Source organism: Macaca nemestrina, chromosome 8, assembly GCF_043159975.1.
Source record: "Macaca nemestrina isolate mMacNem1 chromosome 8, mMacNem.hap1, whole genome shotgun sequence".
NCBI classification, from domain to species: Eukaryota; Metazoa; Chordata; class Mammalia; order Primates; family Cercopithecidae; genus Macaca; species Macaca nemestrina.
In genome coordinates, this window is record NC_092132.1 from 20202383 (window position 1) to 20229947 (window position 27565).

Here is a 27565-nt window from a genome sequence, read left to right on the forward strand (position 1 = left end):
CAAAAATCTTGGTTCATACTTGATCCTTCTCCTCCTCCCCTCATATTCTATACCAAACTCAACATCGATTTTGCCAGCTCTATAGTCAAAGTATCTCCAGAATCCAACCACTCTCACCAATTATACTGATAACACTGTGATCCAAACCATCATCTCTTGCCTGAATTACTCCAACAGTCTCCTACCTGGTCTCCCTGCTCTCAGTCTTGCCTCTTCCACCCAATTCTCAATACAGCAGCCAGAGTAAACCTTTGAAAATGTACATAAGATCATGTGACTCCTCTGCTCAAAAACTCCAAAGGACTTCCTGACTCACCGGGAGTAATGGCCAAAGAGCTTCATAATAACTGACAATAGTGGTTCCCCAAATGGCTTCTGACCAAGTGTCACCAGCATTACCTATGAACTTGTTAGAATGCAAATTCTCAGGCCCCAACAGTCTGTTTTAACAAGACCTCTATGTAATTCTAACTCAGATGTATCTAGGAGATTTGCAGAGTCAGTGTATTGGAAACATCTGATGGATCCATTAAAACAGTGATTGCTGGACCTCACCCTCAGAATTTCTAATTCAGTACATCTGGGAAGGGACCGAAGAATGTGCATTTCTAACAAATTTCCAGGTAATGTAGATTGTGCTGATCCAAGAATCACACTTTGAAGACCACTGTTCTACATTATCTGGCCATTGCTAGTCCTTTAATAACCCAGGCATGCTTCACCTTAAGGTCTTTGAACTTGCTAATAAGACAGAGATGCCAGTAATAAAGACAGAAAAAAGCAGGAAGGGTTGGTCTTAACTCCCTCCTGCCTATATAATAAAATTCAACATAATTAGCACAGTATCCAAAGCTTTCTACAATATAATGTAAACATGTTTTCAAATCAGAAATTCTACTTTTCACCAAGACTTAAAACATACATTTCACATAACCTTAACTATTAGATATTCCAGAATAAATATAACTGCTTTCTACCACAACCCCTCGAAACAGGCTTGGCAGAGAACAAGTTCCATACTAAGAGAATGAACCAAGTACTATGAAGTTGAAAAAAGAAAGCGATTACACAAACCCACTATGCTACGATGTTGAAGAAAGGAAAGGATTATAGGAACAACAGGGGAGACATAGGCTTCATGTAAACGAAGGCACTTAAGCTGGACCATAAAAGGTATTCAGGATTTGGAGAGGCCTAAATTATCAGAGAGAGCTGTTCAGATGAAGGAAGCAGTGAGATGAAAAAAGGTCATACGGTAATAAAATATGAGATGAGTTCCCTTTGCCTGGCACACAGGGACAAAGGAATGGGAAGATAACTGGATTTCATTCTTTGGGAATATAGTGTAGAAGGCCTTAAGTACAGGATAAAGAATCACTCCAGTTGGGTCTAGGGGTCATCAAGGAAATTTGAGCTCTATGTATTTTCAAAACTTTGTCTTAAAAATCAAGACCTGAAACAAATATGGCAAAATGTTAAAGATGTTCAAATCTGGGTGATAAAACAAGGGCTCTTGTTGTGTTCTTTTCTGGGATTTTACAGTTTTACACCAAAAAAGAAAAAAATACAAATAGGAATAAAAGCCAATGATGATTTCCAACATTTGCATTTTGGTGAAAAAGACTGCTTGTTTACAATTTCACTGTATTATACCAAACAAGTTGAGACATTTTACACAATATAAATACAAACATACACAAAAAGATGGAAAAATATAAATTCAGAAAACTAGGATCAAAAAACAGAAATTTAAGGGCAAACCAAGCATATAAGAAAGTTATAACGCAGTCATGCACACTTTAGGATTCTACACAGGGGGCCAGGCGTGGTGGCTCACACCTGTAATCCCAGCACTTTGGGAGGCCGAGGCAGTCCATCACTAGAGGTCAGGAGTTCGAGACCAGCCCACCCAACATGGTGAAACTCCATCTCTACTGAAAATACAAAAATTAGTTGTGTGTGGTGGTGCACACCTGTAGTCCCAGCTTCTCGGGAGGCTGAGGCAGGAGAATTGCTTGAACCCTGGAGGCGGCAGTTGCAGTGAGCTCAGATCACAGAGCGAGACTCCATATGAAAAAAAAAAAAGGATTCCACACAGTACTATACTTGTAATACACATTTGGTAGTAAGCTTCCTAACAATCAAAATAAAAAGTGGCAGTTACTTTGTCCATTTAAAAAAAAAAAAAAAAAGAACACTAGGAACTCAAGAAAAAATAAAGCTTTCCATGGCAATCAAGGCAAGTATGGATCATCATATATGAGATAATGAGTTACACTGAAAAAAATAATCCTCGAAAATATCCTTACAGTAAATGCAATAGCAAACTTCTAGGACTGTTTCTTGAGACTATTTATCAGGGCAGGCTAAGGACAAAACACTTGTGACAGATACTGCTAGGTGGCCACCAAACCCATTTCCTCTTCAACCCAGTCATATGCCTATATATGCTCCACATTTTGCAGCCTTTCTTGAAGTAAGGTGTGGCCTATGACTGCACCCAAGGCAATGAAATGTGAGCCATTTCCAGGCCTAATCTGCAAAAACCCACACTTTCCCATTTGATAGCTTGATGCAGGCAAGCACAGTGACCTTAGTAAAGCTACACACTGATGATAGAGAATTACCAGATGGAAGGAGCTCAAGGCCCTACATCACTACTTGGAGGAAAACTACTCACCTATCAGGCTCCATGCATGAAAGAAACTTCAACTGGGCAAAGCCATTTAGACTTGTGGGGTTTACTTGTTACAGTACTATTAATAAAAAAAATACAAACCTGCCAGGACCAAATGATATAATTCAAGTATTCAGTTTTCTTTCTTTCTTTCTTTCTTTTGAGATAGAATTTCGCTCTTGTCCCTCAGGCTGGAGTGCAGTGGCGCTACCTTGGCTCACTGCAACCTCCACCTCCAAGGTTCAAGCAATTCTCCTGCCTCAGCCTTCCCAGTAGCTAGGATTACAGGCACCCACCAACATGCCAGGCTAATTTTTGTAGTTTTAGTAGAGGCAGGGTTTCACCATGTTTGCCAGGCTGGTCTCAAACTCCTGACCTCAAGTGATCCACCTGCCTTGGCCTCCCAAAGTGCTAGGATTACAAGCATGAGCCACTGCGCCCGGCCTCAGTTTTCTTTTTTTTTTTTTTTTTTTTTGAGACAGGGTCTTGCTCTGTCACCCAGGCTGGAGTGCAGTGACATGATCATGCTCACTACAGCCTCAACCTCCCAGGCTCATGTGATTCTCCCACATTAGCCTCCCAAGTAGCTGGGACCAGAGGTGTGCACCACCACATTTGGCTAATTTTTTTTTTCTTTTTTTTTAATTTTTAGTAGAGATGACCATCTCCCTATGTTGCCCAGGCTGGTCTCAAACTCTTGAGCTCAAGCGATCCTCCTGCCTCTGCTTCCCAAAGTGCTGGGATTATAGGCATGAGACACCATGATCAGCAGAAGTATTCTGTTTTCTAGTCGGTCTTGATTCTAGTATAAGTCTAAAGTGTCTAGAGAGCATTGTCCAATAGAACTTTCTGTGATGAAAATGTTCTATGATCTGCACTGTGCAATATGATAGGCACTAGGCACATGCGTACTGACTACCTAAAATCTGGCCGGAAAGGTGGCTTATGCCTATAATCCCAGCACTTTCGGAGGCCAATCTGGGAGGTTGGCTTGAGCCCAGGAGTTTGAGACCAGCCTGGGCAACAAAGTGAAACCCTGTCTTTACTGAAAATAAAAAAATTAGCTGGATGTAGTGGTGCAGGCCTGTAGTCCCAGTTCCTCAGGAGGAGATGTGGTAGGATCACTTGAGCCAGGAGGTTGAAGCTGCAGTGAGCCATGATCACACCACTGCACTCCAGCCTGGGCAACAGAGCAAGACCCTGTCTCAAAAGAACAAAAAAAAAAAAAAAAAAAAAGGAAAGAAAAGAAAAGAGAAGAAAATGAAGAGACGGCAGGAACTGTTCTCTCTCTCTCTCTCCCTATCACGTGAAGACACATAAAGAGAGAAGCCATCTACAAGCCAAGAAGAAAGTCCTCACCAGAATTCAACCATGCTGGCAACCTCACCTTGAACTTCTGGCCTCCAGAATTTCTGTTGTTTAAGCCACCCAGTCTATGGTATTTTGTTATGGTAGCTTGAACAAAGACACAATATCTATGAAGATTAATGCAATCCAGTATAAATGGAAAGTATATACCAAACAGTAGTTGTCACTACTTGGTTGAATGCAAAACTCACATTACTTGAGTGAAACTTCACTCCTGCAGAGGACCAAGGAAAACATGACCATGCTTTTCTGTAATTCTGGAGTAGGGAAAAGATTAAGACAGACTGAATTGAAAAGCAAAGACAATGGATGGTGCAGAAAGATGGAATAGACATACTTTTCTCAATTCCTCCCAATAAATACAGCTAAGTACAAGTCAAAGACAACTCCTTTCTCTGACTCTAACAGCACCCTCTTTGATATAATTATAGCCTTTGGCAGTAACTCTACTTTGTTAGTGACTATCTTGCAAGATGTTCGCAGTGCTTCATAAACAGCAAGTGCTCTGAAACTATCAATAAATGAATAAACTGCTTCAGTCAGATGCACAGCTCTCGTGTTTCCTTCTCCCCTTCATACTCAATATTCTTGAACTCACCTCCAGACTTTGTTCAGGCTGGGCGTGGTGGCTCATGCCTATAATCCCAGCACTTTGAAAGGGCAAGGCAGGAAGACTGCTTGAGGCCAGGAGCTCAAGACTAGCCTGGGCAACACAGCGAGACCCCATCTCAAAAAAAAAAACAAACAAACAACACAGACATGGTGGCTTGCACCTATTGTCCGAGCCCCTTGGGAGGCTGAGGTGGGAGGACCCCTTGGGTCCAGGAGTCCAAGGCTGCAGTAAGCTATGATCATGCTACTGCACTCTAGCCTGGGCAATAAGAGTGAGACGCTGTCTCCAAAAAGGAAAAAAGGACTTTGTTCATCCTGCTCCCACCGTGAGAAAACCATCTCTTCAGTTTTCTTTCTTTTTATTTATTTATTTTTTGAGACAGTTTCGCTCTGTCGTCCAAGCTGGAGTGCAGTGGCATGATCTCGGCTCACCTCAACCTCTGCTTCCTGAGTTCAAGGGATTCTCCTGCCTCAGCCTCCTGAGTAGCTGGGATTACAGGTGTGCGCCAGAACACACTGGTTATTTTATTTATTTATTTATTTATTTATTTATTGTATTTTTAGTAGAGACAGGGTTTCACTATGTTGACCAGGTTAGTCTCAAAACACCCCACCTCAAGTGATCCGCCCTCCTTGGCCTCCCAAAGTGCTGGGATTACAGGTGTGAGCCACCGCACCAGGCTCTTTCTTCAGTTTTCTATCTGCCCACATCTTACCCATATGCTAAAGTCTGAATGTTTGTGTCACCCAAAATTTATATGTTGAAATCCTAACTCCTAAGGTGATGGTATGAGGAGGTGGGGCCTTTTGGGAGGCGATTAGGCCCACTTTCATGAATAAAATTAGTGCCCTTTTAGAAGATGCTCCAGAGAGCTGCTTTGCCATTCCACCGTGTGAGGACACAGCAAGAAGCCACCTATGAACCAGGAAACAGGCCCTTGCCAGACACTAAATCTGCTGGCACCCTGACCTTGGACTTTTCAGCCTCCAGAACTGTGAGAAATAAATTTCCGTTGTTCGTAAACTACCTAGTTTATGGCATTTTGTTATAGAAGCCCACACTGACTAAGACACCATCTCTCATGGCTTGGTTTAAGTGGTTCTCAACCAAGAAAGATTTTACCCCTCTCCCAAGGGACATGTAGCAATATCTGTAGACATTATGGTTGGCATCTAGTGGGCAGAGGCCAGGGATACTCTCAAACGTCCTACAATACACAGGACAGCCCTCACCCCCACCCCACAGGAAAAAATTATCTGGCCTAAAATGTCAATAGCGCATCAGTTGAGAATAACTGGTTTAAATCAATCTCTCTTGGATCCCTTCCCATGTAATAACACTGATCTTTTCTTCCCAATACCTATGATCTCCAAGAAAGTTTAGAACAAGTTGTGCATTTCCTGAGTTTTTTCTCTGCATGTTATTTATAGACAATATGCTGACTTCCTTTAAATCCACGGGAACCTTGTACAAGTCAGCCAGAGCTGCCTCTCCTTTTTCAGCATGCAAGGATATACCCTTCTCTCTGAATCCTTCTCATACAATTGCTTGTTCCCTCCCTCATGCTACCATTATTCCTATCACATGCACATGTACACAACACACTCCCATTATGAAACTCATCACAACTATTTGCTCACATGTCTGCAGCTTCTTTACACTGAAAGCTCCTTAAACTAGAACCCTGACATATTCTATTGCATATAAAGCAGTTCTTCACACAAAATAGGGGACCAATAAAGATTTGGCGAGTTACAAAAATAACAGACATCATCATTTCTCGGTCACCTACAGAATGCCATAAACTGGTGTCCTGGCACTTCATTCTCCTTATCGCTAATTCTCACTGCAATCTACATAAGTGAAGAGGAAACTGAGGTCCAGAGAGTTTATTCAAACGACCTTCCCGTGGCCTTACTTTTAAAGTCAGTTCAAACCACATCTATTTGGATCAAAAATTCGTGATCTTGCCCTTACACACTTGGGGCTAACGGATGGAGAGATGGCGCCTCGGACAGGAGGGTAAACTGTCCCAGATTCACTACTGTGGCGTGAAAAGGGCCACAACCATAATCCAGGTCGACGAATTCCCGGCTCGGGGTCCCGGGAGTGTCCCTGAGGGAGGCGACAATTCCCGCCACCTTCCCCATTGCCGTCCCCCGCTTCTTCCCTACCTGGTTGTCCGAGTTGTCTCCGTCTGGTGGCACCCCAACTTCCCCTACTTGTACTCACCTCCTTTCCTCAGCCCCCTTCGCCTGTAGCTGAAAAGTGAGCGCGGGCTCTTGCGTCATCATCCGTCGCCGGCGAGTGGTCACATGATGCCCCTCCCTGCTCACCGCCGCTTCGGTCATGTGACCGTCCTGGAAGTCAGGGGCGGAAGCCGGGCTCTGACCCGTTCCAGGTCCGGGACTGGGGATAGAAGAGGACCGCCGCTGTGAGGGAGGGGTGGAACCTGGGTGCCGACTCCGCGCGCAACCTCCTGCCCTGCGCGTGCGCCGCTGGCGCGGCCCGGCTGACAGGTGAGTGGGGATGGGATGAGCGCGCCCCATTTTTGCATGGCCCCCTTCACCTCCCCGCTGGGCCGCGCTGGCCCTGGGGAGGTCTCCAGCGTCGCGTGCAGCCTGGACGGGGGACTCGGGATGGAGGGCTTAGGGGCTTTCTGGGGCGGGGGCTGCAGTCCAGCTCTTCGTCTCCGCTTAGGGGGAAATCATTTTGCACACCCCTTCCTCGCTTTAGGAAGCACCGTTCAGCTGGCTGCTTGGTCCGAATCTCATCCTTCCAAGTTTCCGGGAACACTGCTGTGTGGATGTCGTCGTTATTTCTCTCTTTGCTTTTGAGAAATCTGAAAGGCTAGTAGTGAGGACTTTTACAGCCTGACGGACCTGGATTTGCATTCTAGTTATGCCATGGGCTGTGAGTTTGGGCAAGTCATTGCTGCTCGCTGCGTCTTAATGCCTTCACCTGTGCTAATGCCAAAATCCTTTGCATTTTGCGGGGGGGCGGGAAATGTTCCCAAGGCCCTGATTCCTCTATGATCGGACAGGAAAAAGAAAAAAAGTCACAGAGTCGTAGAACTGGGTCTCCTGATTGCAAGCGCATGGAGCTCCCTCAAACATAGGTGAAGGGTAGTGAGGGAGAAGTTTTCCTGTCTTTGTGCACAACAAGGGACACCTTCTCTAATTGTCCTTCACCTGCCTTTCAGGTTCAGCCTCATGTCAGAACTTTTCTGGAAAACATATGCAGCTTGCATTTATTTTGACCGAAAACCATTATATTTTGTTTGTGATAATGGATTTGTGGAGATCAGTGCTTCCTTTATGGAACTGAGGTTTTGCGAAAGGCTAAATATAGACCTACCTTCTTTTGTCCTCTGAAGGGGGTAAACAGTGTTTGTCCACGACAATTCGATTTCCTTAAGAAATATTATTCTGCACTCTGGGTAATTGGTATAATGATGCCATGCCTCATTCTTGAAAGCATGTCTTTTGATTAGGATTACTTCCCAAACTGAAAATCACAGTTCCACGCCAGATTCTTAAAAATGAAGTTACTGGCGCTTGTAAAAGAAAATAAGAAAATATAGTGGGATCTCTGGATTTCATGCCGATAGTAATACAGCCTGTATTGAGAGAGCTGATCTTCAAGTTTTCTTAATCCCTAGCACGAAGAGAACCTCTGAAAGGATAATTTACCATAGCTTCTTCTACAGAGTTTAATTGGACCTAATTCTAAAGTGGTTTTTTAAGACTTAACTGAGTCTTAACACTTTGTAAAGCCATGCACATACCTCTTAGCTGCAACTTGATTAGGCATTTTTAATGATGGTTCTTAGATTCTGTTCTTCAGGACCAGTCCTTCAGCCAACGAGGGGGCTATTTAACAATTACTCTAGCCAAATTATATTTGTGCAAATTATGGAAATTCCATTTGTTACATGGAAAATATAACTAGTCCAGGTTAGGAGGTCTAGTATGTAAAATGTAACTAAGTGATTTCCTTCTTTCATTTAATCTTGTTTTAACTTCTTCCATCTTCAAAAACTTAGCAGGAGATGCTTGCATTATTAGAAATAGAAAACACAAGTGCCCTTCATGGGGCCAAACAGATTACAAGCAGTGAGTTCATTTCACTAAAAGTATATTAAATATAACATATTTTGCTTTCGCGTTAAAAATTTAATATAAAGTTTATATATTGAATTTTAGAAAGGCGATTTATGTAGGTAATAAAGACCCATAATATTTGTTTTACTATTGCCAAACATATTTGATTATTATTATCCTTCTCATGTTCTTTTAAAGTTGTCTACAATGTAATTCTTGAGTAAGGACCTAAGGATTAAAATAAGAGATTGACACACGAAAGTCTTGATTTCTGTCGTTATCCCAGACTGAAGCTTCCCTGAATGTGTGCATGCAGGTGCTGAGTCTGTCTGTCCTTCTGTATGTTGGGAGAGAGTAGAGTAAAGGGAAGGTAATGTTACTTTGCTTTAAGATGTTTTTCCCAGGTCTACATTGTTGCCCTGTCATGGTATCCAAAATCAGGTAGCTCTTGGACCTGTTAATCATCGCTTGCCCTCCTCTTCATGAGTCTAGAGCAAGCTTGTCTAGCCTGAGGCCCACAGGCTGCATGTGGCCCAGAATGGCTTTGAATGTGGCCCAAGACAAATTTGTAAATTTGCTTAAAACATGAGTTTTTTTGTGTGTGTGTGTGTTTTTTTTTTTAAGCTCATCAGCTATTTTTGGTGTTAGTGTATTTTATGTGTGGCTCAGGACAATTCTTCTTCCACTATGGCCCAGGGAAGACAAAGACTGGACTCTCCTGGTGTAAAGTTTCATCCTACTTAGACCTTCTGGGTTAGTTTGGTGGTCTTCAGAGGGCTTTAGGAGGTGACTGTTTTGCCCATTGTCCATTATTTCCCTTTTCCCTCTCTCCTTTCCCAAGCCAGACCATATCCATGGAGAAAATGAAATGAAATTATCTGAAATTCAGCCTGTTAGAGATCAGTGTGATTTAACAAGCAAGTATCACAGAGGAAACTAAAAGAACTTGTTAATAATGTATGCCTTAATGTGTATCAGAGGGTACCTTCATGAGAGTTCTAGACAGCTGTAGTGGCTTCTTGGCTCTCAGACGCAGTCCAGTCTACTTCTTCTGTTTCTGCCCCTAGCTGACTCTACTCCAGCCACTTTAGGCACCTTGCTGGCCGTCTAGCACATTCCTGCCCTGGGGCCTTTGCACTTACTTGTAACCTCTGCTTGGAATGCCATTCTCAGGATCATTATCTATTGCTGCATAATAAACTATGCCAAAACCTAGTGGCTTAAGACAATAAGCTTTATAGTATCTGTGGTCAGGAGGGTAGGGCATAGCTGGCTGCCTTTGGCTCTGGGGCTTTTAGAACATTGCAGTCAAGCTGGGAACAAGGGGCTATGGTCTTATCTGAAGGCTGGACTGGGATTATAGGGATCTACTTTCAAGTTCACTCAGGTGGTTTTTGGCAAGGCTGAATTCCTTGTCATATGGGCTCCTGCACAGGGCTGTATCATACCATGACACCTTGCTTCCCCTGGACTAGCAAGCTAGAGAGGATGACCAAGCCAGGAGTTAGTCTTTTCAATTTCTAATCTCAGAAGTGGTATCTTTCATTTCTATCCTATTTTTTTCCTTTCCTTTCCTTTTGGTTTTTTTGTTTTGTTTTGTTATTGAGATGAAGTCTCACTCTGTTACCCAGGCTGGAGTGCATTGGTGCTATCTCGGCTCACTGCAAGCTCCGCCTCCTGGGTTCAAGCAATTCTCCTGCCTCAGCCTCCCAAGTAGCTGGGATTACAGGTGCATGCCACCATGCCCGGCTAATTTTTGTATTTTTAATAGAGACAGGGTTTCACCATGTTGGCCAGGCTGGTCTTGAACTCCTAACCTCAGGTGATCCGCCTGCATCAGCCTCTCAAAGTGCTAGGATTACAGGAATGAGCCAGCACACCTGGCCCTATTTTCCTCTTTAGGAGGGAGTCAGTAAGTCAGCTTATAATCAAGGGAAGGAACCTACATAGGACATGAATATCAGGAGGCAGAGATCATTAGGGACCACTTTAGAAGCTGCTGACCCTACCCAGATATCCATACTGCTTGCTGTCTTATTTCCTTCTGACTTCTGCCCGAGGTGCTCTATGGAAACTAGCATATGCTCCATCCTTTATTATGCTTTTTCTTCACAGCACTTATCACAGCCTGATATATAAAGCTCACTTTCATAAATGTCAAGATACATTTGCAATCAAAACTTTTTCTTCTCCTTTTTATGAAATGTTTTCCCATGTTTTGTAATCACTCTCGCATTTTTCAGACATGAACTATACTTTTTTTTTTTTTTTTTTTGAGACGGAGTCTTGCTCTGTCGCCGAGACTGGAGTGCAGTGGCCGGATCTCGGCTCACTGCAAGCTCCACCTCCCGGGTTTACGCCATTCTCCTGCCTCAGCCTCCCGAGTAGCTGGGACTACAGGCACCCACCACCTCGCCCGGCTATTTTTTTGTATTTTTTAGTAGAGACGGGGTTTCACCGTGTTAGCCAGGATGGTCTCGATCTCCTGACCTCGTGATCCACCCGTCTCGGCCTCCCAAAGTGCTGGGATTACAGGCTTGAGCCACCGCGCCCGGCCGACATGAACTATACTTAATAGCAAGAATCTCCTATACTTGACATGTGAGAAAATCTTTTTTTTTTTTTTTTGAGACAAGGTGTTACTCTCGCCCAGGCAGGAGTGCAGTGGCGCTATCACAGCTCACTGCAGCCTCAACCTCCAGGGCTCAAACAATCATCCCATCTCAGCCTCCCTTGTCACTGGGACTACAGGCACACACCACCATACCTGACTAATATTCTTTTGATTTTTAGTAGAGACAAGGTCTCGCTATTATTGCCCAGACTGGTCTTGAACTCTTGAGTTCAAGCATTCCTCCTACCTTGGCCTTCCAAAGTGCTAGGATCAAAGGTGTGAGCCACTGTTGCCAGGCCTAAAAACATTTCTAAAGATTGTTCCCTCACCTACTTCTTGTTCCCTCACCGACTTCTAGTGGTTTTTAGGACATAGCTCTCTTTTTCCAAAGATAAGATGAATGGCACAATTCCTATAAGGAAAGTGTAATAATCAGTGGAAGCAGAGAGCTGAAAAGATGGGGATTGGAGGAAAACGCAGTAGTACAATACAGAAATAGCTACATGGACATTATTATACAAAAGCAATGACTATATTGCACAGCATTATAGAAAATGAAATATCACAGTAACAACATCAGCATGCTGTTTAAATTGACAACTCGTACTGTTAGTCCTCAAAACTGAATGTCAGCACTATGGCAAATTACCCCAAGGCTTATTTGCCCAAAACAATACCATATTTTAAAAATTTATCATGATCCTGTGGGTTAGGAATTGGGAAAAGGCACAGAGGGCTTGGCTGGCTGCAGAAGCCGAATAGCCTCTTCCCTTCTATGTCTAGCACTTCAACTAGGAAGATTTCAAGAGCTGGGGGGCTGAGGAGACCAGGTCAACCCAAGTCACACGTCGGCGCTTCGGTTTCTGCTGTCTGCTGGCTTTCTTCATTCTCTTCTGTGTCAGGACTCTTCCCTCTCAGCATGGTCTTTCCTCTTTGTAACTCCTGTGATCTCTCTAGCAAGATACCCAGACATCTGACATGGCAGCTTTGGACACCTGAAGAGAGCAAAAGGAGATACTGCCAGGCCTTCTCAAGGTTTAGGCCTAGAATTGGTAGAGAGTTACTTCTACAGTATTCTTTGGGTTGAAGGAAGGAAGACATAAACTGTTATGAGCTGAGTTGAGTCCCTCCAAAATTTCTATGTTGAATTCCTAACACTCAGTACCTCAGAATGTGACTGTATTTGGAGACAGGATTTTTAAGGAGGTGATTAAGTTAAAATGAAACCACTAGGATGGGCTCCAATCCAATATGACTAGTGTCTTTCTAAGAAGAGGAACTTTGGATGCATACATTTTAAGAAGAGGAACTTTGGACACAGAAATTTACAAAGGAGGGCCAGGCTTGGTAGCTCATGCCTGTAATCCCAGCACTTTGGGAGGCTGAGATGGGAGGATCGCTTGAGCCCAGGAATTTGAGACTCCCCTGGGCAGCATAGTGAGACCCCCATCTCTATAAAAAGAAATGAACAATGGGGAGGCCATGTGACGATACAGGAAGAAAATAGCCTACTACAAGCCAATGAGAAAAGCCTGAGAAGAAAACAGTCCTACCATCACTTTGATCTTGAATTTCTTACCTCCAGAATTGTGACAAAATAAATTTGGTTACGTCACCCTGTCTGTGGTGCTTTGTTATGGCAGCCCAGCAAACTAATAAACAAACGCAATCCAGACTCATTGAGAGGGAAAATAAGGTTCAGCCCTTCACTTAAGGTGCTGTATGTGCTGACTTAATGGCAAGGAATTGTTGGGAGCCATCTTTGGAAACCAGTTACCACATTATTATAATCAAATTGCTTTCCTAGCCCCTAGAACTAAGAAAAATGATTGTTGCAGGGTAAGGCACACAGACCTGAACAAGAAGGGTACTCAAGTCTGTGGGCAGAGGGGGAATGTAAGAAGTAGTAGCCTAATAAGACAAATTACCTACTTCAAGAACTTTCTGAAACCTCATCAAGTCCGAGGAGTTATTTCATTTGTGTAAGTCTTGCTTCCTTCTCCAGTCACCCTTCGCCTTCCACCATCTGCTCACCCCTGCTCTCTGCACTGGCTGTAGGAGGAAGCTAGTGGGAAGGAAAGGGACGGGTCAGGAAGCAGTTTTATCAAGAGTCTGTGTGTTACAGAAGATGCTTAGAAGGCACAGCCTGGGTAGTGACATGCTCAAAGACTTTTATGTGTACAGGAAAACGTCACATGTATGTTTTGTTGATTGGTTGGTTTTCATTCCTGGTGACATCTTTTTTTCCATTTTCCTTTTTACTTGGCTCCCGCCTCCCCTTCTCTCCATGTTCTCTCTTTGACAGCTTGTGAGATCCCTTTGCATGTTTTAGAAATCAACCCTGTGTCTGCCGTTTGGATTTCAAATCCATCTTCTAAGTCATTTACCATAGAAAAGTTTTTAAGTGTTACATACTAAAATAGGTCATTCCTTTTAGATGCTAGGTTTCTTTCTCTAGCCCTGAATTCCTAGATGTCACTTTACTAAAGATCACCCACTATAAGAATACCTGTCCCAACAGAACACCTAGTAAATGCTCCATACTGACAATTAAATGTATGTTACACTTCTTATTTCTTTATTGTAATGACACACTCAAGCCCTTCATCTCTCTGATATTTTTCTTCTTCAGGGCTTCTCTCTCCAACAGTATAGCAGGCAGCTAGAGAGGACAGACATCACTCCTCTTGCAATCCTAGTATTTTTTTTTTTTTTTTTTTTTTGAGACGGAGTCTCGCTCTGTCGCCCAGGCTGAGTGCAGTGGCCAGATCTCGGCTCACTGCAAGCTCTGCCTCCCGGGTTTATGCCATTCTCCTGCCTCAGCCTCCCGAGTAGCTGGGACTACAGGCGCCCACCACCTCGCCTGGCTAGTTTTTTGTATTTTTTAGTAGAGACGGGGTTTCACCCGGTTAGCCAGGATGGTGTCGATCTCCTGACCTCGTGATCCACCCGTCTCGGCCTCCCAAAGTGCTGGAATTACAGGCTTGAGCCACCGCGCCCGGCCCCTAGTATTGTTATTCAGGCACTCCTTTTACTTGTCAATGCCAAGGAATGAGTTCAGCACAAAGGGCACAAAGATAGATATTGTTAATTTCCTGTTTACTTGCTGCAGTTTTCCACAAGACTAGTCATTCTCTACTATTTTAATGATCCTGGCTTCACATCAGAATCATCTGGGGAGATTCTTAAAAACAGAGATACTTAGGACTACCTCTAACCTACTTACCAGACTCTTAAAATGCTAGGTGATTCCCTTATGCAGCCAGGCTTGAGAACCACTGGACTAGAAGGTGAGTTGTCTAAACGTCTTCATATCCAGCCTGGCAAAGAGATATTCAGCAAGGAGTGGTTGGGTAAAGATCAATCCTTGCCTTCAAGAACTTTCAGAATGAGCTGTAAGCAACAATAATATTCAGTATGCTAAGTGATCTAACCATGCTCAGAGAGTACATTGGAATACAAGAGAAACAAGTAATGGATTCTGCTAACAGTACTAGACACCTAAGTACTGAATTTTGTGAGACTTTTGGACCAGTTTGATTTAGTATTTATAAATTATCTTCACAGAATTTTGTAGAACTTAGCATCTGTAATTTTAAAAGGAATCTTGGACATGTTCATAGCTTAAGCTTGCAGTTCCATTTCTGGGAAATAATTGGACAAATGCCTCAAAATGATGTACAGGGATTTGTCTCTGAGCTCTCTTTATAGTATTTGAAATTATTTGCCAATCTATTGAGTAGTAGAAGATAGCTTGTATAATTAGGGTACATTGGAACCACACATGCCCAGTGGTTCCTTCTCCCTAGCTCAGAGATGAGCTGTATCATATCTTTTTCCCAAGAGAAGTGACTAACATGTTGAAGAAGAGGCGAAGAGTGTTAATCTACCAAAGCCCCTCCACATGGAAAATATGGAGAGTGGCAGATAAATACCCTTTCCCCTATAAAGGAACTCATTATTTCTTACAATTTTTTTAGTGAGTTTGGGAGAAAAATGTGTTTTTTATGTGTACACATGTGCTTCCTTAAACAAACTGAGATTTTCACACTTTTTTGGGGGATACAGGTTCTTTATGGAGCAGCCAATCTCTCTGCACACCTGGTTTCATCTAATAATCTACAGACACCAGCTCTAAGGCCGGTTAATCATCCCCAGTGTCCACGCACAGAATAGTCGGTCCTCCTCACAATGTTGGACTTTCTAGCCGAGAACAACCTCTGTGGCCAAGCAATCCTAAGGATTGTTTCCTGTGGTAATGCCATCATTGCTGAACTTTTGAGGCTCTCTGAGTTTATTCCTGCTGTGTTCAGGTTAAAAGACAGAGCTGATCAACAGAAATATGGAGATATCATATTTGATTTCAGCTATTTTAAGGTAATCTTCCTCAATAGCTTTTTTATTTGTTGTCTTTTCTACAAAAACGTGTTTTCTCTGGGAACCATGAAACTCTGTAAGGTTAAGTAGTTATGGAAAAAGCTAAAGAGAAAAGCTTCTGGACTAAACGTAATGTTAGCTACTAACTTGAAAATAAGTTGAAGGTATTATGTGAAAGCCCTAACACAATATAATTGTATTTTTAAAACGTAACTTTGACATTTCACATTGAAGGGCCCCATACTTAAAAGCATGCTAATCTTGGGTCCAATTCAAATTCATTTATCTCAAAGGGATTTTACATCTAGGCTTCTATTATCTTCATTACTTTCTGTTGCTCCGCTTTAAGTTTAGGATGTTTAAGAACATAAGAACAAGTTTTTAAAAGACTATTTGGAAATTGTCACCAACAAGTATGCTTTTATTGACATTTCATGTGTGTTTTTTTTTCTTAGGGTCCGGAATTATGGGAAAGCAAACTGGACTGTAAGCCAGAGCTACAGGATTTAGATGAAGAATTTCGTGAAAACAACATAGAAATTGTGACCAGATTTTATTTAGCATTTCAAAGTGTGCATAAATATATTGTAGACTTAAACAGGTATTGATCAATTTAGTAACAGCTTATTCTGGTGGTAAATAGTGGAGAGGGAAAAGGACACACAACAACGTGTAAATCTCTCTGAGTTACTATAAAATTTCCTAATTTAGTGTATGCCGTATAAAGTTGTCTATTCCTTCCTGTGGCACTGGTCATCTTAAGAATTTTAAAGTTTTACTATAATATCCTGCTTTTGTGAGGTGTCATAATAAACTTAGTTTATACTAAGTCATATAGTTTCCAATCCTATTATTTATTATCATATTCTAGTGTATTCTATGTGAAAAGTGGGAAAAAGAACTTATTTTTATCATTAACTTTCTGTCTCTTATACAGTTCTTAAGAATTCATTACTCATTAACTTTTAAACTAGATATTCCATGTTCTTCTGCCTTTACTCCTAGATACTTGTAATTCACAAATCAGGACTAGGGAATATTTCTTTTACTTGGAACAGCCATAAATATCAAACTGTGGCCCTAAATCAGTTTATAAGACTGTATTCTTAAGAGCGTGAAGGACCATGAACTAGTGGAAGGCTAGAATGCCTGGCGTCTTGCCTTATCTTTTAAAAATCTTTCCTCCTTTAAAGATGTTAAAGTTTCTATTATAAATTAATAACTCGCTCTGGGATTTTATTTCTAGATATCTAGATGATCTCAATGAAGGGGTTTATATTCAGCAAACCTTAGAAACTGTGCTTCTCAACGAAGATGGAAAACAACTTCTGGTAAGTAATAGTGATTATTTAAAATGAAATTCAAGAATTTCAAACATAGTATCCCTTTTTTTTCTTCTAAGTCATAAATATAAATGAAATACCATTCTTTAAAGAGAAGCAAAATGAGCTTTTAATTATCTTCTAACTGGCAGGTCCATATCTGAGTTTAGAACGTAGACTTTGAACAGAATTTAAAACAATGAAAAGTTATGTGGAAGTTATGAGCCTCCTCGGTGTAAGAATTCTGTCTTCTTTACTTTTTGCATCCCAGCCATCTGTCCTGGTACCTAGTACATACTGACCATTTAAGAAATGCTTATTGAATAAGTGAATGACTTTATGGTGAAGTGAATGACTTTATGATGAGTAGGATGCTATTTTGGTGTCCCAAGCAAAATAGCCAAAATAGGTCAACTGAAAGATTATCACTATGAATTAATATCTATTTCACATAAACTTTTCAAGTCCCATTCTGCAAGAAGGTAAGAGCTCTTTGGAGGAAACCTACCTTTTCCTTGAAATCTAAAACTTTTTGGAGAAGTGTGAGCAAAGCGATATTTTTCATGATTACCGACTTTATTCCCTAAGAATGTATAATCTAGTGATTTTGGCTTTTGTCCTCTTCTCTTCTTAGTGTGAAGCACTGTACTTATATGGAGTTATGCTACTGGTCATTGACCAAAAGATTGAAGGAGAAGTCAGAGAGAGGATGCTGGTTTCTTACTACCGATACAGGTATTCCTGGGCTAGGACTCCACTTCCAAAACACTGCTGTTAGTAAAATGCGGTGTATGTCCCCATATTTCTTCTACTGTAAACAGCAGTAATCCAAGAATACATAAGAAAGTATACGATTCATCCAGGCACGGTGGCTCACGCCTGTAATCTCAACACTTTTGGGAAGCCAGGGCCAGTAGATCATCTGAGGTCAGGAGTTCAAGACCAGTCTGGCCAACATGGTGAAACCGTGTCTCTACTAAAACTACAAAAATTAGCCAGTCGTGATGGTGGGCACCTGTAATCCCAGGTACTCAGGAGGCTGAGGCAGAATCGCCTGAACCCGGGAGGTGGAGGTTGCAGTGAGCCAGGATCACGCTACTGTACTCCATCCTAGGTGACAGAGCGAGACTATGTCTCAAAAAAAAAAAAATATAAGATTCTTATCTCTTGTGAGCATGTTGTAGGACTATAACAATTACGCCATAGTATATTTCATAATAGATTATAGATTATATAATCTATATATTATATATAAAATATTCTATGTATTATAGATTATTAGAGGTATGGATTATGCTGTCCGTAATGATAACTCCAATTTTAAAAAGGAGTCTGAATTGTGAACTTTCTTTACCTTGAGGCTAAATTTCAAAGAATATTAGAAATCTAATGAAGGTTGTTTTTGCTTTTGTTGTTTACATTTTCAAATATTACTCCTTGGCAGATATAAAGAAAGGAGTGTGCTTTCTGTTGTCATTTTCAGTTTGATGACTTAGAAAAGTTGTCATTCAGAGTCAGGTTGAAAGTGAATTCTTTCCCATATTTACATAGAAACAAAAACAAATCAAGCAATAGCACATATCCACAAATCATTTGTCGTGTATCTCTATACGGAACTGTGATTCTTCGGAAAGTAAGGTCTTGAAAACAGGAGCCATCTTAACCAACTTTTTAATTTTAGTGTCTAACACACAGGTTTTCAATTTGTTGAATGAGCTAAAAATGGAATACCAGGTCAATGTTGGAAATAGTCAAGATTCAGAGAAGAAAGTGTCAATAAGGAGGAGTCAGTTAGGAGCTTGAGCTAAAGATGTAAGGAGTAGAATTAACATTTTCAAACTTAAAAATTAGGACAAAATAGACAAGGAGAAGGGGGTTCTTTGGGGACATTATATTTTCGGCAATACCAGGTACCACTGTGTCCTCAGCAGGAAATTAATCTTAGGCTTCTCAACTAGCCTTTTCCTTTCAGCTGCATCAGAGTGCGAAGGGAGTGTTCTAGCAGTGTTCATTCATGTCAGTTTGACCAAGCTGTTTTAACATCCATGTTTTTAAAAATGAGATTTGAATGGCCTTTCCTATGTTTCTGAGAGTACCTGGAAAAACAAAAACTATAGACAGTGCAAAGAAGAAGAAAAAATTATTGGCTTATCAAGCCCAGTTTTGAAAATATGGCTTTGTCCCCTTTGGTACAACAGCTAATTCATTAGAATGTGAGCATTCATTATTGAAGTGACACTGAACACCTCCAAGTCACAGTCGTGGCAAAAGAGATCCTTACAGCGAATAGCAGGTCATCTCCAAGTCTAAGATTCTTTGAATCTAGTTCATTTCTTTCAGAGCTTACTATTCCACCCGGAAAAATCACAGACCTGTTTATTAGATCTCTGTAGAAGGAACAGCTTGCCAAGAAAAAAGTATAGATTTCACTTTAAATTGACATAATATTTTAAAATTATTTTTTAATTTGTAAAATGTCAGGTTCACATTCTTTACCCACAATTTTCAAATCCAAAGAGCTCTGAAAAAAATATGTATACACGAGTACACACACAGCACACATGTACATATACATAGTAATTCATTTGGCAGCAAAACCTGATCTAACCTGAAATCGTTTGGAGTCAAAACTTGCCTGGAATAGGTGTGAGGCTATGTGTAGTCTTCACTTAACTCAGTTTTGTAAATATGTATAAATTTTCATCCGGAATTATTCACTTATGTTGATCATGGGATGCCAATTCAGACACTGCTGGAGTGTTATATTGTATATGATCTATATGCCATATTGCTTTCTTATATTTGAGAAATGCTATATTCTGAAACAAATCCAGTCCCAAGGATTTTGGAAAAGGGATTATGGACCTTTACATAGAACGAATACCTATCTTCTAAGCAGGCTTTCAAAAATATAATTTCAAGGCCAGACATGGTGGCTCACACCTGTAATCCCAGCACTTTGGGAGGCTGAGGTGGGCAGATCAGTTGAGGTCAGACATTCAAGACCAGTCCTGGCCAACATGGTGAAACCCCATCTCTACTAAAATACAAAAATTAGCCAGGCACGGTGATGGATGCCTATAGTCCCAGCTACTCGGGAGGCTGAGGCAGGAGAATTGCTTGAACCTGGAGGCAGAGGTTGCAGTAGGCTGAGATCATGCCACTGCACTTCAGTCTGGGTGATAGAGCAAGACACCATCTCAAAAAAACAAAAACAAAAAGTTTATATGTACATACATAGCAAGACTCTTATCTCAAAAAAAAATACATATATACACACATGTACATACACATAATTGTGAATCTTGAGGATAGAGATGGACCTATGGTCATATCTGAAACTATATTGAGTCAAAGTAGAATGGAATTCTTCTGCTTTGTTGGACTGTTCAGTTTCTAATATGTGTGGTTTGGGCCTTTGTTTCCCATTGTGAATATGACTCAGTGCTGCTCGATCTTCTGCTGATTCAAATATGGATGATATTTGTAAGCTGCTTCGAAGTACAGGTTATTCTAGCCAACCAGGTGCCAAAAGACCACCCAACTATCCCGAGAGCTATTTCCAGAGAGTGCCTATCAACGAATCCTTCACCAGTATGGTCATTGGTCGACTGAGATCTGATGATATTTACAACCAGGTGGGAATTAAATCTGTTAAGACCTATTAAGACTGTTTAACAGACTGATTTCACTTCCCTCTTTAATTATGCCTTTCCTTCCTTCCTTCCCAAAAGAGTAAAAGCAGCTAGAACCTTTTAAAACTTTTTGAGCTATGCCCCAGGATGATAAAGGAAAGAGGGTTATTAATTTTGGCAGAATCAGAGATTTCCAGGTGAAGATGGGATTTGAGCTGTTGGGAAGAAGATGCATTCTTTTAGTCATTCATTCAAGAAATAGTTATTGAGTGTGTGATATGTGCCCATTCACGTGCTTGGTGCTGGGGACCCATCACCGAGGAAGGCAGGCCGTGTCCCTGCCCATACTGAGCTTGTAGCTTAGGAAAGGCAGATGACAGGATTATAGTAAAGCAAGATGGGTGTCATCTTAGGGGAAGCACAGGGTGCCACTAGAGCATGCAGCAGTGGCAGCAAGGTCACAACAGGTGACAGAAGGAAGGTAAGAGGAGTGCCAGGAAAGGAGGCAGTCTGAGCAAGGCTGTAAAGATCAGGCAGCATTTGAAAATCATCCCTCTCCCCTTGCCAGTGTGTGTAGTATTCACTTCCTTTTAAAAAACGCCAAAGAAAATTACCATTTGACTTCATTGTTCTGAAGAAAACGTAATTTTAGATGTTGTATTTTTAAATATTTATAAAAATTATGATTAGGGAGTAAAGAGGCCTGTGATAACTGTGGATATCATTTATCACAGAATGAACCTGATCTGTGCAGTTCTTTAGGTAGCTTGTTAGGTTTTTGTGTGAATATGTTAAGTATAAATAAGAGGGTTTTTGTTGTTGTTGTTGTTGTTTTAAGACAATTCAAAATCAGAAGCTACCCACAGATGCCAGGTCTCTATAATAATTGTTGCCATTCATTGAGAATTCAGTCCAAACCAGCCACAAAGGAGGTTTTGTTCCTATACCATTTTCTCTGTTCCTCACAATAGCCCTGTAAAGTAGATGGCATTATCTCCGTGTTGCTGTTGAGAAAAATAAGACTTGGAGAGCTTAAATACTTTCCTCAAGTTCCTGTTACTAAGTAGCAGAACTGTAATTTCAATTTGGTCTGTGTGAATTTAAAGCATCTCATTCCTGAATGCCTCTCATTCCACATCCTTCTGAAGGCAAGGTGTTTCCATTTCCTCCTTGCCCCATGATCTTTATTAGCACAAGGGTTAAGCTGCGGTTGTGCTGTGTGTCCACCCCACTCTCTGTCCTGCACCTCCCCCATCCCTGGTCACGGCTGATGGATCAGATTCTGTCTCCAGGTAATTTGGAATTGGGCCTGAGAAACAGTTTCTGGATTGGGGTTTATCCACAACATACAAAATACATGGCCTCATTCTGCCATGTATATGGAGAGTAGCCTGGAGGGAGAGAAAAGTTGAGCTGACACATCAAGGGGAGAAAGAGAGAAGGCATTCCGGTTCCCAGCCCCGGCCCCTTCCTGTGGCCTGGCCACATTCCTGCCTGCAGGTTTCATGTGACATGGCTATGTCTGTCCTTAAAACAATTTATCTCCTTTTTGCTTGTGGTAGCTCAAGGTGATATGTGCTTTGTGCATCCAAAAATTTCTAGTACACGAGGGGATGGACTCCTGGGGAACACCAGCGTTTAAAAGGCGGAAGCCGAGGACTCAGCAAAGGAGATTGAGAAGAGAGAGTGGTATCTAGGAAACCAGAGGAGGAGAGATTTCACTCCTCAGAGAATTTAAGTGAGAGTTGAGAGTCTTAAAAAGAAGGCATCGAATTGGATGGTTGTGAGGTCATGAGCAACCTTAGGGAATTCCACTGGGATAATGGTGGAGGTGAAATTTCAGTGAGTTGAATAATAAACAGAAAGTGAGAAAATAGCAACAGTGAGTAGAGCCTGTCAGTTCTAAGCGTTGTCTGCAATGGGAAAGATACAAAAATGAACAAGTGGTGGGAGACACAAGGATAGGACTTTTTTTTTTCTTTTTTTTTTTTTTTTAAAAGAAAAGACTTAGAATTGCAGTAGTCAAGGGCTGGAAGAAGAGGATATTATGGAGTTACGGATAAGAAAGAAGACCTTGGCAAACAGTGGCACAGTCTGAGAAGGGCTTCCAGTGTCCAGGATCCTGAAAGGTGATGGGCTTTGGAGAAACTGATGTGTCTTATAACCAGAGTTTAATTCGAGCATGTCTACATGCAGATGTTGCCAACAGCTTTCTCGGGGTGTCGTCTTGACATTGCAGGTCTCAGCGTATCCTTTGCCGGAGCATCGCAGCACAGCCCTGGCAAACCAAGCTGCCATGCTGTACGTGATTCTCTACTTTGAGCCTTCCATTCTTCACACCCATCAAGCAAAAATGAGAGAGATAGTGGATAAATACTTTCCAGATAATTGGGCAAGTATTGCTAATTTTTTTCCTCTACAGTAAATGTGTTAGAGAACTAACTTCCCATTCTTTTGGCCTTTAACCCAGAGGTTGTAATGTTGTAAATAATGGGACATAACATCACATAGGTAAAGTTGCTCTAAGTGTTTTGAGAATTTTATAATTAGAACATGAAGGAATAAATGAGTCAGTAAAATTTCCTGAAGAACCCACTAGTCTTTTTCCAAAATGGATACTGTCAAGATTAAATCATTTATTAAAATATCTCTTGCTTTAGCTACAGAGATTACAACTAAGTTGTTGTAAGAATTTGTTTATTCTTTTCTATTTTCTGATTCTAAGATAGCCGAATTCATCTAATTTGTCACTTTGTGAATAGGAATTTCACTTTAATAATAAAGTTTTACCTATAAGCTAACTGTAGTGGGGTTACTAGAGTTTATATTATTGCAAGGATATACTTGTACCTTTGTAAGCATTGTTTCATTTACAAATATTTTTATAGGAATAAAGCTTGCTTCATACTTAATATATATGAAATGAAATATATGAAAACAAAGAGGCTTTAACAAAATGCAGGGAGTTGGATTATATTCGCAGGTAGCAGATTTTGTTCTGCTTCTGTATCAGCTATTGAATCACATTAACTATCTGTTATGAGGGCCCTTCAATTTATTGGTAGTATGAGAACAGCCTACATTAGGAAGTGATGGTTCCTGGCCAACTGTGAATCATATTACTGAGCTCAGAGTTGAGCAACCAAGAGGAACACACTGATAGTGTGGCTTCATGTTCCTAAGTTTAATAAAGAAGTTTTGACCATGATACTGTAATTAAAAACATATTTATTATTAAGAAAGACCAAAATCCAGTTACATGAAACACGTAAGATACACACCTGAAAAAATAACCTGGCATACTGAAAATGAAGGGATTTTAAAAAAGATATCCCAGGCAATTGCCAACCAATAAAACAACTGGTGAGAAAACATTAATATTACACAATAGAGAATTTCAAAAAGAAACGTTAATAGGTGTAAAGAGATCTTTATACCTATTAACATGAATTAACAATCAGGAACACTTACTTAACAATCAGGAACACTTACCTATATATTTGGAAAATCTTGGTTTTTCATTGGAATGGAGTTTAAACATGGAGTGGGTATTGCCTTCTATAACATTTTATGTATACAACCCTTTGCCTTGAAGTGAGTAGGAATTTAACAGATACTGAATGTCTCCTCTTTCAGGTAATTAGTATTTACATGGGAATCACAGTTAATCTAGTAGATGCTTGGGAACCTTACAAAGCTGCAAAAACTGCTTTAAATAATACCCTGGACCTTTCAAATGTCAGAGAACAGGTAGGTTCTAATCTGGGGACATTCTCTAATAACTGCAGGCCTAGTTTATGAAGTAACAAATAAACTTAAGTAGATTTCCCAAGGAATTTGGAAGATATTCACTTAGACAATTCAATGATTAACAAAAGGCGAATTTTATAGGTTAGAATAACATAGGTAATTGTAGGTTTTTAAGTTACATGGTATATGTAAATTGGCGATTAGGATCCTGAGGAAGATTCAGTGTAATCTAAGACAAATAAGCGTGGTGTATGCCCCAAATGACTTAGTTTACTTTTGCTTAAAGACTGTATTCTCATGGCCAGAGTTGGTTGTACCAATAGCTGGAATTGATAATGTTTTTATGAATAGGATGAATGATGATATGAATATGGATAATATGGATAATATGTCCTGTCACTGTAATTTAAATTTATCATTTCTGATGTGCTAAATAAACAACAAGACTGAAGACATTCATCTTAAAGTTTAAATAGTTATATTCTGTCTCTTTTGTTCTTACACAAGGCAGAAGGGAACATCCAAGTAAGTAGAGGAATAAAGATAAAATCTTGGGGAGCATAGTTAATATTTTTTTATGTTCCTCATCCTGGCTCAGTTACTGAGTTTCCTGTGTGGATAAAACAATATTGACTCAAAAAACTTCATCATGTTTTATTCAAACAAATTGAATTCCATAAATAATGCACAAAATAATTTCAATGTTGGCACATCTCCTGGAAATACATTAGAGAAAGTGGCACTGTGATACTTACCAACATCAGAACATTAATTTTTCATTGCTAAAATCCCTTTCTAAAATTGCATTTTCTCATTTGTGACATTTTTAAGAGGTTTCTTGATACCATAGATTTCAACTAACTTGCCGAGGTTGATGATTTTTAACATTTGACTTGCTTTAAGTAAAGCAGAATAACCAAAATTTCCAAAAAGCTGGTTTGGAAATTCATTTTTTTATATACTAAGGTGTATTTTTTGCTAAGCTTTCATAAGCCTATAGAAGAAGTCTTATATTTTAAGTGTTTCTGCTCTGTTCTGCCTTCTTTGTCAACAGTATTAGCGAGAACAAGCAATTGAACTTCTGTCCTTATTTTCTTTTTCATCTAAGTTAAGAATAGAAGAGTTCTGAGGAACCACCTGGTCCAAGTCTCTGTCTGAAATTTGAAGAAACCAATACACGGGGATTAAGCCCCAAGTCACACCAAAGTTTAATCACAGCCAGAACTAGGATGTAGTCTCAGAATTCTAAGTTCAGTGCTTTTTTTCAAATGTGTTCAATAAGCCAGTTGTCTTTGAGCCCTATAAGTATAGTCCATATGTTCATCTTATATAGAAATGCTATCTTTGAACCCTAGAACTATAGTCCATATGTCATTCATCTTATATAGAAATTACATAAAAATGTTAATGTTTGAGCCCTATAACTGTAGTCCATATGTCATTCATCTAATAGAAATGTTATCTTCGAGCCCTATAACTGTAGTCCATATGTCATTCATCCTATATGGAAATGTTACTATTTGTCAGTGAATTCATTTGAATGTGATTTATTTTCAAGATAAATGACTTTTTAAATGTAATTGAAGTTTTTTATTTGTCAAGGCAAGCAGATATGCTACTGTCAGTGAAAGAGTGCATGCTCAAGTGCAGCAGTTTCTAAAAGAAGGTTATTTAAGGGAGGAGATGGTTCTGGACAATATCCCAAAGCTTCTGAACTGCCTGAGAGACTGCAATGTTGCCATCCGATGGCTGATGCTTCATACAGCAGACTCAGGTAATGCACAAAAGGGGTGGCCGTTTATATTGCTCCATATAAAGACTCAGAATCAGGATCTACTTCACGATGTAAAGTGATGTAGCAGGGAGAGAGGCCTTGAATGAGAAAGCTTTTTAAAGTTAGTCATTTTTTGTCAACTTGGATAGGCCACTAGCGTACCTGAAAAGCTCTCCCCTGTCCCGTACTGTTAGATGCTAGGGAATAAGAGGACGTTTAGCTCTCATGTTCAAGGAGCTTGTCACTGATCAGACCAGGGAGATCAAATGTAGACATATGAAAAAAATAGAACTGCAGATCTGTGGTAGGCAAATAATGCCTTCCAGCCCATGCCCAAAGATGTTCATGCCCTAGTCCCTGAACCAGTAGATATATTACGTGAAAAGTGGGGATTGAGGTTGCCTATTAGCTGACATTAAAGTAAGGAGATGTTTCTGGATTATCCCAGTGAACTCAATGTAATCATAAGGGTTCTTGCTGGGTGTAGTAGCTCATACTTGTAATCCCATCACTTTGGGAGGCCAAGTCAGGAGGAGAGCTTGAGCCTAGGAGTTCAGAACCAGCCTGGGTAACATAGTGAGACCCCCTCTCTACAAAAAGAAAAAAAAATTAGCTGGGCATGGTGGCATGCACCTGTAGTCCCAGCTACTCGGGAGGCTGAGGTGGGAAGATCACTTGAGCCTGGAAGGTTGCAGCTGCATTGAGCCAAGATCATGCTACTGCACTGTAGCCTGAGTGACAGAGCAAGACCATGTCTCAAAAAATATTATTAAAATAAGAGCCCCCACCCCCTGTTTTTTTTTTGTTTTGTTTTGTTTTTTAATAGACAGGATCTCAAGTCCCCCAGGTTTGAGTGCAGTGGCACAATCTCAGCTCACTATAGCCTCGACCTCCTGGGTTCAAGCGATACTCCTTCCACAGCCCCTGCAAGCAGCTGGGACTACAGGCGAGTGCCACCACGCCTGGCTAAGTTTTTTGTATTTTTTGTAGAGACAGTGTTTCACTATGTTGACCAGGGTGGTTTCCAACTCCTGAGCCCAAGCAGTCAGCCCACCTCAGCCTCCCAAAGTGCTAGGATTACAGGCCTGAGCCACCACACCCAGCCTATAAATAGGGGTCCTTAAATCAGAAAGAGGGAGGCAGAAGTGTCAGAACCAGAGAGATAGCAAAAACTTGACTGGCTGTTGCTGGCTTTAAAGATGGAAGGGGCCACAAGCCAAGGAATACAGGCAGCCTTTAGCAGCTGAAAACAGCAAGAAAACAGACTTTTCCCCTAGAATGTCCAGAACAAGCCCAACCCAGCCATCACCTTGATTTTAGCCCAGTGAGCCC

General features: G+C 40.8%; 2 protein-coding genes across 5 annotated transcripts in view; one reads left to right on the forward strand and one right to left on the reverse strand.

The window, feature by feature from the left end:
• LOC105468466 (NSE2 (MMS21) homolog, SMC5-SMC6 complex SUMO ligase) overlaps positions 1–7000 on the reverse strand; it is a 271642-nt gene extending 264642 nt beyond the window's left edge. The window contains exon 1 of one of the 4 annotated variants that reach the window (XM_071067839.1): positions 6891–7000. The gene's annotated coding sequence lies outside the window, so the exon portion shown is untranslated. Of the gene's footprint in view, positions 1–6832 lie in introns of all 4 variants that reach the window. The other 3 variants (XM_071067837.1, XM_071067838.1, XM_071067836.1) reach the window with 3 other exon arrangements.
• WASHC5 (WASH complex subunit 5) overlaps positions 6998–27565 on the forward strand; it is a 64234-nt gene continuing 43666 nt past the window's right edge. The window contains exons 1-9 of the mRNA XM_011718648.3: positions 6998–7177; positions 15444–15752; positions 16208–16353; positions 16999–17083; positions 17709–17809; positions 20520–20712; positions 22949–23101; positions 24346–24459; positions 26062–26233. Coding sequence (XP_011716950.1) covers positions 15567–15752; positions 16208–16353; positions 16999–17083; positions 17709–17809; positions 20520–20712; positions 22949–23101; positions 24346–24459; positions 26062–26233 — 1150 coding nt within the window. The 5' untranslated portion in view covers positions 6998–7177; positions 15444–15566. The remainder of the gene's footprint in view (positions 7178–15443; positions 15753–16207; positions 16354–16998; positions 17084–17708; positions 17810–20519; positions 20713–22948; positions 23102–24345; positions 24460–26061; positions 26234–27565) is intronic.